General features: G+C 48.7%; 2 protein-coding genes across 3 annotated transcripts in view; one reads left to right on the plus strand and one right to left on the minus strand.

Annotated features, from left to right (window-relative positions):
• The window catches only part of sash1b (SAM and SH3 domain containing 1b), a 33,624-nt gene extending 22,677 nt beyond the window's left edge, over window positions 1–10,947 (plus strand). Inside the window, exons 3-18 of one of the 2 annotated variants that reach the window (XM_069711684.1) lie at window positions 932–1,060; window positions 1,550–1,600; window positions 2,497–2,546; window positions 4,327–4,367; window positions 4,645–4,731; window positions 4,849–4,961; window positions 5,278–5,379; window positions 6,605–6,743; window positions 7,106–7,488; window positions 7,770–7,844; window positions 7,925–8,071; window positions 8,151–8,283; window positions 8,361–8,530; window positions 8,644–8,850; window positions 9,109–9,259; window positions 10,035–10,947. In XM_069711684.1, the coding sequence (XP_069567785.1) occupies window positions 932–1,060; window positions 1,550–1,600; window positions 2,497–2,546; window positions 4,327–4,367; window positions 4,645–4,731; window positions 4,849–4,961; window positions 5,278–5,379; window positions 6,605–6,743; window positions 7,106–7,488; window positions 7,770–7,844; window positions 7,925–8,071; window positions 8,151–8,283; window positions 8,361–8,530; window positions 8,644–8,850; window positions 9,109–9,259; window positions 10,035–10,192 (2,136 nt within the window). In that variant the 3' untranslated portion in view covers window positions 10,193–10,947. The remainder of the gene's footprint in view (window positions 1–931; window positions 1,061–1,549; window positions 1,601–2,496; window positions 2,547–4,326; window positions 4,368–4,644; window positions 4,732–4,848; window positions 4,962–5,277; window positions 5,380–6,604; window positions 6,744–7,105; window positions 7,489–7,769; window positions 7,845–7,924; window positions 8,072–8,150; window positions 8,284–8,360; window positions 8,531–8,643; window positions 8,851–9,108; window positions 9,260–10,034) is intronic. The other variant, XM_069711685.1, reaches the window with a different exon arrangement.
• Window positions 1–11,738, minus strand: part of LOC138628588 (putative uncharacterized protein C6orf183) — a 70,519-nt gene that overhangs the window by 38,058 nt on the left and 20,723 nt on the right. The window lies entirely within an intron of this gene.

An 11,738-nucleotide genomic window follows, 5' to 3' on the forward strand; every position in this document is an offset into this window, starting at 1 on the left:
TTAGCCTGGAGGACGCAGCGTCCATGATTTCCAGAAATTATTTCAAATTGTTTTCAAATCTTAAAAGATCGCGGGCCCAGAGAAGGCAGCGGCGTTTCCGGATCATGTTTAAATCTGGTTTCCTTTTTGCGTGGTGGAGTTTTAACCTGCATTTGTGGACGCAGCGACGAACTGTGTCCACAGACGGTAGTTTTCAGAGGTGTTCCTGAGCCCATGCAGCGATTTCCACTACAGAATCATTAATGCAGTGCTGCTTGAGGGCTCGAAGATTTTTGCCGTTGTTCCTTGCATATCACATTCCGTTTTTATTTACATTTCACACAGCGTCCCAACTTTTTTGGGGAGGAGAAACGGGGGTTGTAAAATGCTGAGTCATTGTCCTGCAGAGGAAACAAACCCCCCACGTGCCGGGTCGTGTACCGAAGACCTTTGGATCATTCAACTCGGCACAAACTCTATAATTTAGTTTTCTGCAACACGTTAAGAAAAGAACATCCGATTCAGGTTTTTACAATCGCAGGAAACTAAAAGAGGTGACGTCCAGGACAAAGACGCGTCCCGATGATTTACGGAACCCGCGGCCTCTCCGGTCGAGTCCCGATGACCGAGAGCGGAGCGGGCTGCGTCACTTGGGGCCTCCCGGGGTCGGAGGATCAGGCCTGAGGAGGTTGGAGGGGGGGTTGGAATGGGGTCGCCGGGCAGGAAGACAATAAGCGGCCGAAGACAGGGGCGGTTTCACGGCTTGGATGCGTGTGCTGCTTTATCTCCGAGCTTCCCGGCTGCGTGTGCTGACGGTTATGAAAGTCTCAAACAATGGCTTATCAGCCAGAGTTTTTCTGGCCGAGTGTCGTCACCCTCCTCCGGTCTGCGCCCTCACCGTTTGAACCCCTCTCTCCCTTCCCCCCATCCCCGCCCCTCTTATCTCCTGCAGGATGGCTCGGTGGGGAACCTGGACGGACTGGCTCAGGAGTACTCGCAGTATTACGGCACCTCCCTCAGCGACGTGTACGACAGGATGGAGGAGCTGCGGAGACGCAGAGTAGTGCAGGACGCGGAGATGGTGAGTCTTCGTCTCGTCAGCAGTTATTTCCCCGCAGCTTTAAAGGAACAGTTTCCCATAAAGAGAGGTGTCTTTACCAGCTTTGGTGAGGTAGATGAGGAGATGATGAAGCCGCGTCCAAAAATGAACACTTTATATTAGAGTTTGTGCAGGCGAGCAGTTTCGGCCACACGAGAGTGGTTTTTATTTTTTATTTCCTGGCATGTCAAACCGTTTTTTAAACTTCACTGCATGTTGTATTAAATGTCTGAACTCCTCTCAGTTAGCCTTTAATCTGCAGCACCGGGTGTGAAACATTTACTGATGCTGCAAATGAATATCATTTTCAGAATGAATAAACTGGAACATGTTCCCTCAAAGTGAACTCCTGAAATTCAAACAAACCCCCGCTGGCTGCTGTCGTTTCCACAGCGAGAGCCGCAGTCACTTGAGGTTATGTCTGTTTTTACAACCCTGTAATTGACTCCTCCAACTTCCTGTGCGTTTCAGGGAAAAGTTGACTTGATGACCACGTCAGTGCAGCTCCGCTCTGAGATCCAGGTGAGCGCGTGAGCTTCCTCTTCCTCTTCTCTGCGTCAGCCGATAAGAGAAGTTATTCAGATTATTCAGAGTGAAAGAAACGTACCAAGGAGGAATGTGTGACAGAGACGCAGCCTTCAGATTTCACTTCACTGTTTTGAAATATGACCAAGAGGAGGCGTGGGGTTCGGTTACCGTTAAATTACAGTCCCTCCAGGAAATTGTGATCTTTCAATCGCAAAGCAAGCAGATTTGTAATTTGGCCAAGTTCCTGCAATTTTGACTCAAAAACTGTCGTCAACAGAAGCTCTGCTGAAAATCTTACACCATAAAGTCTTCTTTCAAAATAAAACTAACTTTATAACCAAAACTAAGTGTTTGTTTCCAACCACCGAGGCTCCGCCCCCTCTCCACTCACCATCAAAACAAACTGCTGCTAGCTAGCTGTGACGACAGGAAGTGACGGGGTTTGTGGGAAATGTGGTCTTATGATGGGAATGAGGAATATGTTAAATGAGTTTTCTCCACACTTCCAGCTGTAAGAGACTGAACTTTGTTTTAGTGTTGAATGGATGTGATTTAAAAAGCATGTAAAGCTCTTATTTTGACAGCAGATGAAGCCTTCGTGTTCTATATTAGTCACAGACTGTTCTAGAAAGATGTGTCACTTTTAGACACTTTTTATCACTTTGAGCCCCAAAACAAAGAAAAAAACGCAGTCCGAGTCAAATATTTCGGTGATGTGCAACAGGATTATTATCACAGGTAGTCAGCACAGATAACTCTTTAGCAGGGAGGTGGTAATAAAAATAAAATCACATTTTGCTAATTCCTGCAATTTTGATGCAAGAAATTAATTTACAAATCCATAAATTACATCGCAATTTTTTTTTAGAAAATCTCCTTTTCTCCTAAAGGAATCTCTGGGACTCAGAAGCGCCACATCGACTCCAGAGACGGAGAGAAGGTAAATAACCCATTTAAAAAAACAAAATTATTCTATTTGAATGAATATTCAGACACAGTTTTGATGACTAGAGAGAAGCCGCTGCAGGAACAGACTTAAGGGATGAGTAAGATGATAAATAAGATGTGGTGTTGAGTTTTTACACTCTACGTAGTTATGATTGATTTAAGTCACATGACTTTTAGAACCTGGATCCGTTTCCGGTTTCCTGGTGTCACATCTATGAACTTCCTTCCTTCCCTCCTTTGTGTCTGTTGGAGGATTTTTTTTTTTTTTGACTAATTATGTTTTGTCATCAGAAAGTGATTCAGGTGATGACTAATGAGGAAGCAGCATATTGATCTGATCAGGTTCCTTAAGGAACCTTTGAATTCCTCTTGTTAAAGGCCTGTGTTGTTCAGGAGAACTTACACTGCCCCCTGGTGGAAGAAGAACATAATGTTACAGTAACAGTGGAGGGAGCTGATTGACTTTCCCTTTTTAAAAGCTCTTATATTTTCCTGAAGATTCCACAGAGTGAGACATCACTACTCTTAGTTTCTGGGATGTTCTTGTGTTCCTTTCTGGAATACGTGAAGTGTTATTAAACATCTACACGATAAATTTGATCGGGAGTTATCGTATTGATCAGAACATGATTAACAGTCTGAAACATCTACTGAATCTTTCTTAAGAAAATTAAACCAGACAAAGCATATGAATTTAACCCTGTATAGACACAAAAAAGTTTCCAAAAATGTTGGGACACTGCATAAAATGGAAATAAAAACAGAATGTGATGATTTGCAAATTCTGTAAATCCATATTTAATTAAAAATAGACCAAAGACAACATCAAATGTTGAAACTGAGAAATGTTATTGTTTTAAAAAAGAAAAAAAAAGCTTATTTTGAATTTGATGGCAGCAACATGTCTCAAAAAAGCTGGGACAGGATCATGTTTACCACCATGTTGCATCACCTCTTCTTTAAACAACACTCTGTAAACGCCTGGGAACTGAGGAGACAAGTTAATGGAGTTTTGAAAGTGAAATGTTATCCCATTCTTTTTTTGTATTTTTTATTTTATTGACATTTTACAGAGCGTCCAAACGTTTTTTTTTTTTTTTTTTTTTTTTTTTAATAAATCAAATCTTTAGACTGCTTAATGTATTATAGTTGCCAAATATTAAAGCAACGTGACCGACTATATATCTTTAAACAACACTGACAAATCGGGAACAATCAAAACATGAACGCAAAATCAAATGTAATGTGTTCGATTCAGGGAGGTCTAATGTGTTTTTGAAACCGAGTTACCAGAACAAGTGTGAGCTGAGAGACACACACCACAAACAGCGCAGAGAGACAACAGGGAGGGAGGGAGGGAGGGTGAAAGTGTTTGGGGAATGCAGAGGTCACGTTAGCGCCACCGCTGCTGTAAAAACCATCAGAACAGAAAAAGGCTTCATTGTTGCAGCGATGGCCGCAGAGCTCTGACGTCCGTCCGTCCGTCAGCCAGCAGCCGTTCGTCCGTCTTTCTTCACGAGTTGGACTCACCTGCGAGAGCGCCGCCGCTCGCTCTCTGTGATTCTTAATTCGAAACCTTTTTCTTTTTTTTAAAGTTATTATTATTATTATTATTAACGTGATGACGGACAGGACAGACAGGCTGCGTGAGGGAGATGGTGGGAGAGCAGGGACAATGAAGAAGATAACGTTGGACAGCAGGTAGCCTTCTGTCTGTTTGATTCTGCATTTCAACACTTCAAGAGGAAGTTAACGTGCGGTTTGATTTTCAGGTTTCCTGTGCACAAATCCAGCTCGGATGATGGATCAGGAGGTGAGATCGTGTGTTTAATGTGTTTTTATTCTTTATCGCGGCAAAGTAATGCGCCTCCCCCCGAGAAGATGAGGTTTTTAGTCAATAACAGTGACGATTACAGTGTGGAGGACTAAATGCTGCTGCTCGCAAATGTGTTTGATTTTGTGCTGCTGCTGTTGTAGATTGTGTGTGTGTGTGTGTGTGTGTGTGTGTGTGTGTGTGTGTGTGTGTGTGTGTGTGTGTGTGTGTGTGTGTGTGTGTGTGTGTTAAAAGTTTAAATGGTTGTTCTCTCCAGGTAAATGGGACGGGAAGAGAAAGAACAAGTCTTTTTGGCAGAGTTTCAGAAAGTCTCAGAGAGGAGCGGTGCGTCAGATTTCTAAAGGTGAGACGCAAATGCCATTTCTGCTCACAGGAATTATTTATCAGCATCTTTAACTTATAATTAAAGTAAAATGAAGCTTTCAGCGGTGTCACTTCTGTTTGCTTTGGCCGTTTGCAGGTGATGACGTCGGCTTCGTGGCCAGTGAGGTCACCATGAGTGACGAAGAGCGTATCCAGCTGATGATGATGGTGAAGGAGAACATGATCTCCATAGAGGAAGCCCTGGCTCGGGTATGGTGTCACGACTTTACGTGTCTGTGACTTGACCTTTGACCTTCTGTATGTTATTATTTTCAATCAGGAAAGTAAGCATTCGTTTGAAACGGGATGTACGAAGTTTGAGGCAAACCGGAAGGCTTCAAAAAATGAAATGTAAATATTATTGCGGTGGCTTGTCACCTGATGAAGATGACGTCATGTTTGTGTGCGTGACCTCGCTCGGACAGGTTCTGTAAAGCGTTCCGTTTTCCAGCCGTTTGAGAATGAATCCCACATCAGCTGGTCACCGAGCTTCACGAACTAACAGGCTCTTCCTTTTTATTCCCAGCTGAAGGAATTTGAGGTCCAGAACAGACAGACGTGCAGGTCGGACCCGGCGGAGTGGAGCGACCCCTGCGGGCCCGACACAAACGAGTCGTTCAGCTGCACCGTAAGTCTCCGGGCTCGGAGGGCGTCTTGGCTTTAGTGCTGAATCACGGCAGGCTGCGATGAGGCGGTGCCAGGCCGCCAAGCTGTTGACAGCCCTCTCTCTCTCTCTCTCTCTCTCTCTCTCTCTCTCTCGCTGTGTCCCTGTCCCACCGATGAACTGGGGCCCCTCTAAAGCCTTGCAGCTCTGGGCCCTCTCCCCCACCGCAGGGCACGAGGCAGACTTCTATTCATCGCTGTGAAAGCGCTAACCCCCCATTGTGCTGCGGTGAGCGGGAGGATTGAGCTGCGGCCCTGTTATGCAGGCCGCAGCTCTTTTGTGCCCGAGTGGGGTGATTAGGGGGCTCAGGTTCAGGCCACATTTTTCAGATTCGTCTGGATGGCCGGACTCTTTCTCTTCGCCTCCACTCTCTCTGGCGGCGGGACTCCCCTTGCGCTCCTTTGTTGATTATAGAGCGTTTCTTCTCATTTAATTATCAGCATTTTTATGAGTATTCTGGGATGTTTTGGTCAGCTGATGAACGCACGACGTGCGCGTGTGACTCGATTCTTTGAATGCACCACCGACAGTTTCCGACGATGCTGAAGTGTGATTTCCAGGCAGCGAGCGTCTCGGGTTCCCACGTATAGAAAGTGTGCTGTGACCCAGAGCAGACAGTTCACTGTGGTTTCCTACCACATATTTATTCTTAGCTAATGCAGGTTTCTACTGCAGGTGTCTGCAGCAGCCGCAGCACGAACACATCTGAAAAATAATATGTAGAAGGAAGTTGAGTTCACATCATCATTTAGTACAAATAAAGTGTAAGTTTGTGTAAATAAAAACAATGTGATGATTTGCTAATCATGTAAACTTGTATTTAATTGAAAATAGACCAAAGACAACACCTCAAATGTTGAAACCGAGAAATGTTATTGTTTTATAAAAAAATATCTGCTCATTTTGAATTTGATGGCAGTAACGGTCACTAATGTTGTTTTTTGTACTATGCGCTGACAATAAGCTGGATGGTCCCTCTCCTCTGTAGCCCAGAGGATGCGCCGTCCATGATTTCCACTTCGAATGAGTTTTAACCTGCATTTGTGGATGCAGTGAGGTACTGCGTTCACAGACTGGTTTTCAGCAGTGTTCCTGAGCCCGTGCCATGATTTCCACCACAGAATCGAGTCCGTCAGTCTCTTAAGATTCCACGTTGTCTACAAACCCAGTTCTCCCCTGTTCCTCCCGGCAGCCCTGCGACCTGTCCGACACCGAACAGGAGGAGACGGTGACGTTCAGGAGGCTCCACAAGCTCGTCAACTCGACTCGGAAAGTGAAGAAGAAGCTGATCAGAATCGACGAGTTCAAGAGGCCCGGAGCAGCCGACGGTACTTACTGAGAGTCTTTGTGCTGTTTGTTGCAAGATGAAACGAGTTAGACAGTTTTCATGCTGATACAAACTCCCGGCTTTGCGGTGTTCGCGGTGTCATTAAAAGGCTAAACGTGACGTCGAGTCTGGAGAAGATATCCTGCGTGAGGCCTGATTACTGTTTGCATGTATGGATTGTAATAACAGCAGTTACCGTGTTTATCCCTGATTATTTTCAGCCTGATTACAAAGTTTAATGTTCACCTTCCCAATGTGTTGGCCGGGCGAGACGTCGCCGCCGCAGCCGATACCTGTGTCGGTGTTTACATCTGAAACGGTCGGCGGTTAACTTCGCTCCTCTGTGCGTCCCCCCCCCTGCAGAGAGTGCAGAGAGTCTCTCCCCCGCCGACGCCGGCCTCTTCCTGTACTCCGGCCCGCCGAGGAAGTCTGCGGTCTGTCCCGTCGACTCGCTGGCCGCAGCCCTGCAGGAGCAGCTTGTCTACGGCCGCGACTCCGACAGCCTGACCACCTCGCCCTCGTCCAGCAGCCTGGACACGTGCGGCAGCCACGGGGTCTCCCAGGCCTTCGGCAAGTCCGGCGGGAGTCCCGCGCACCCGGAGACGGGCGGCGGAGCGGTGGCCGAAGGCAGCGGCTCGTCCTTCTCCGAGACGGAGGGCTGCAACGAGGAGGAGCACAAGATGGCACGATCGGTGACCGACGGAGAGCTCCGCCACCGGGTCCTCAACCCGCTCAGTCACCACGGGGTGAGTGCAGACGACTGGAACCAGCAGGTCGGACATCATTAATACTTTAATACAGTACAGAACGAAGCCCGCGGACGGATGTGAGTCAGAGTTACAGCGTTCAGGCTTTTCTTCAGCTCCTTCTGACTCCTTCAGGGAGCAGCACCTACCGTCTTCTACTCGTTTGTCTCACCCACCTGTCCTGCTGCTCCTCTGCGCAGTGCTGCGGCTCAGAAATAGTTTCATATCCTCCATTAAACTTCAGACTCACCTGGTTTCCTGTTGTTTTTGTTTCTTCGCAGCGAGCGTGCAGCTTCGGAGGGTTCGACCTGACCAGCCGCTCGGTGCTCGCCGGCGTCTCCGGCAGCAACAACACTGTACGTACCCGCTCTTCTGCCTGAACTCTCAAGATACATTTCATCTTCTTTACGTACGTGTGCTTCTCTGCGTCACTTAGAACAAAGACGGCGAGGGCAATGGTCTGTCAGACGGCGTCAAATCTCCGCAGGCGTCTCGCATCTCCCTCGGAAAGAAAGTGAAGTCAGTGCGAGATACGATGAGGAAGCACATCTCCAAGAGATACCACTGTTCTCTCTCCGAGCAGGTCGGTTTCAGAGGCGTTTACAGGTGGAAAGTAACGTGATGAAGACTGTGAATCACCTGCTCTTCCCTCTGTGTTGTAGTCGAGCCCGGACCGAGTGCCCAGCTGCCCTCACTCTCCCCAGATGGACTCGGACTCTCTGGAGAAAGCCAAGCTGAAGCCGGGAGGGTCGGTGGAGAGCCTGAGGAGCTCCCTGAGCGGACAGAGCTCCATGAGTGAGTCTGAGTCTGAGCTATCTTCATCAGTGTTCCCCAGCGCTGTGTTCTGGACCTCACTCATCCTCCTCCTGCAGGCGGGCAGACAGTCGGCACCACTGACTCCTCCAACAGCAACAGGGAGAGCGTGAAGTCGGAGGACGCCGAGGAGGACGAGCTGCCGTATCGCGGACCCTTCTGTGGACGAGCTCTGGTCCACACCGACTTCACCCCGAGTCCGTACGACACAGACTCTCTCAAACTGAAAGTACGCCTCCTAACACCACACACACACACACACACACACACACATACACACACACATACACACACAGAGGAGCTGTGTGAGAGACTCATCGATATTCCAATCTCCTCCCGCAGAGCGGAGAGGTCATCGACATCATCAGCAAGCCTCCGATGGGAACCTGGATGGGGATGCTCAATGGCAAGGTTGGCACCTTCAAGTTCATCTATGTGGACGTCCTGAACGAGGAGGAGGTGAAGCCCAAGAAGACGCACAGGAGGAGGAAGTCCCGACAGCCCAAACCGACGTCTGTGGAAGAGCTGCTGGATCGCATCAACCTCAAAGTAATGACGTCACGACGTGATGAAAACCTGTCGCGGAGCTGTCCTCCCAGCACCTCTGACTCTAATGTTCTGTCTCTGTTTGTGCCTCCTCCGTCCTCTCCTCCATCCTCTCATCCGTCTTCTCCTCCGTCCTCTCCTCCGTCTTCTCTTCCGTCCTCTCCTCCATTCTCTCCTCCGTCCTCTCCATCTTCTCCTCCATCCCCTCATCCGTCCTCTCCTCCGTCTTCTCCTCCGTCCTCTCCTCCATCTGCTCCACAGGAGCATCTCCCCACCTTCCTGTTCAACGGCTACGAGGATCTGGACACCTTCAAGCTGCTGGAGGAGGAGGACCTAGACGAGCTGAACATCAGAGACTCTCAGCACCGAGCCGTGCTGCTGACGGCCGTGGAGCTGCTGCAGGAGTACGATGGTGGGTCGAAGGCTCTCAGATGTACATCACATGATGTTTACACACACATCTGGGCAGGCGGAGACTTCTGTCACTGCAGATGCTCGTTCTTTCTGCTTGCCGAACCTTTATAATTATTTCCAGCATTACATCCTTAATTTGAACCTGCACATTGCATCCAAATTCCCACCCGTTCTTCTCATTTGAATTTCACAAGTATTCCTCATAGAGAGATGCAGCAGATCTCATATAAAACTTCACAACCTGAGCTTTCTTTCAATGTCAGCTCCTCGTCTGTGTGACGAAGCGTTGCAGAGAATATTGACTTTAAAGTTCCATCCGATTTAATCGTGGTTGCTCCAGTAATCCAGTTTTTAAATCACCGCTGACGTCTGTACCTTCAGGCACTAAGCACTTTTTTTTAATTTATTTTTTATTGCAGTGTCCCACAAACATGGTTCAGATGTTAACAGATTCCAGAAAATCTCCTCTACACAATTATAAAATGATATCTCTACTGACAATACTTAATGGTGAGATACTTGTAAAAACAAAACAATTTCATTTAACAACAAAAAAAAATTCTGATATAAAGGCTAATATAACAAATCTGTAAGTATTATCTAATTGAACGATGAAGGATTTAAATGGCCTCAACTGTCCTGAAAAAAAACAAGCTATGTCATGCATGAATGTTTAGCCCCAATAACCACCACCAAATGAGCACACACACAGTTTCCTCCCTGATCCCCCGGTGTGACCGTCTGCCCCCTGGTGGCGGCCTTGTGCCCTGCAGGAAGCAGCGACCCAGAACGCAGCAGCCAGTCCGGCGGCTCCCAGGAGAAGCTGCTGCAGGAGAGGCGGGGCCTGCTGGGAGACTCCCCACGGGACTCGGGCTGCTACGAGAGCAGCGAGAACCTGGAGAACGGTAACGACAGCCTGACCCACCTGTGAGCCCTATCCTGTCCTCCTCTTCCTCTTCATCCTCCTCCTCCTCAAAGACTCTGTGGTGGTGGTGGGGGGGGGGGCCTCCTCCATGCTCCAGCTTTCCAGGCCACCAGTTTTCACGCTCTTCTGGAAAAAGAAAAAAAACTCTGCTGTCGTCACATTTACTTCCTTCTGTTTCCGCACCTCCGACTTTTATCTGTTCACAGCTTTCACAGGTCACATTATTTCTGCCTTTAACCACCAGATTTTTAAGTTCTCATTATGATACTAAAAGCAGAGGAGCGATGACACAAGACGAGAACTCATAAATAGATCCTCATCCTCCTCCTCCTCTGCTGCTGCTGCGACTCATGAGGTGGATTTTCGGGTGACTGTTGAAGCGTGTGATGCGAGTGTTTGAACAGACTCTACTTTCAATTAAATAAAAGCAGCGAGTGCTTCTTTATTCCTGGCTGCATTGCGCTGCGTGTGCTTCCTGCCGTGGCTTCGGTCTGTGTTTCTGAATGTAGACGAGCGGCCGCAACCTGTTCACTCTCCGAACTACTCTGTGCGATATTTTTTTAGTCCGGTCAAGATATCATGTTGCACAAACGTTTAATCATGTGCCTGAAAAACTGCAGAGGAGTTCAGATCTTTACTTGTTCAGATGTTTGTATGCCTGTAAATGCACTAAAACTGCAGAGGGACTGCCTGAGGGTGGGGGTTAACCCGAAAGTGTGCTTGTGTCGGTTGAGGAATAAACGGCTCCGTGCTTCACCACAGTTGACTGCTCAATTCCTTCCTTTTCTTCATCATCTTCTTCATCACTTCCCGCTCTGACAGACGTGCATCACCTGCACACGCTGCACTTTTGTTTATTTCAGGAAGGGACAGACGGACTCCTGCAGCCGCCAGCAGGTCCTCGTCTGGGTTTGAGTCCCCTGCCCTCCCCCTCACCTCCTCCTCCGCCCACCCCGGTAAGAGTCCCAGCCCGCCCCGAGTCCCGCCATCGCCGAGGAGCATCCTGAGGTCACCTGAAGGTCACAGTCGTGGTGGGAGGAGCCTGAGCTGCGAGGAGCTGAGAGGAACCTCAGCAGCAGGCGTTCCGCAGCGCTGCTCCTCCCTGACGGTCCTCCACCAGGACCAGGAAAGAAACCCCGCCCTCCCTGCAGACCGGACCTCCATCCAGACCGACTCAGAGCGTCCTCAAAACTCCTCCCTGACGGTCCTCCACCTGGACCAGGAGAGAAACCCCGCCCCCCCTACAGACCAGACCTCCATCCTCCTGCCTCAACCCCCGTCTGCGGACACGTCTCTGTCCTCTCTGCCTTCCACTGCTTCGTCCATCTGCAGCACGTTTTCTTTCAAACAGGCCGAAACATGTCAGAGCTCTCGACTCGAGCCGTTAACGGTCCCGGCAGGACAGTCCGGTCATCACACAGCTACACCTCCTCCACCAGAACCTCACCTGGAACTCTTGCTGACAGAAACCAGCTGCACACCCGACCCTGCAGCCCACATCTCCTACGTGGCGAAAAGTCGCTCGGTTTCAGCCGCTTCTGTAGCACGACGG

Source organism: Brachyistius frenatus, unplaced genomic scaffold (genome assembly GCF_029030835.1).
Source record: "Brachyistius frenatus isolate BFR_SWC_R1_liver_20210118 unplaced genomic scaffold, ASM2903083v1 Contig_102, whole genome shotgun sequence".
NCBI classification, from domain to species: domain Eukaryota; kingdom Metazoa; phylum Chordata; class Actinopteri; family Embiotocidae; genus Brachyistius; species Brachyistius frenatus.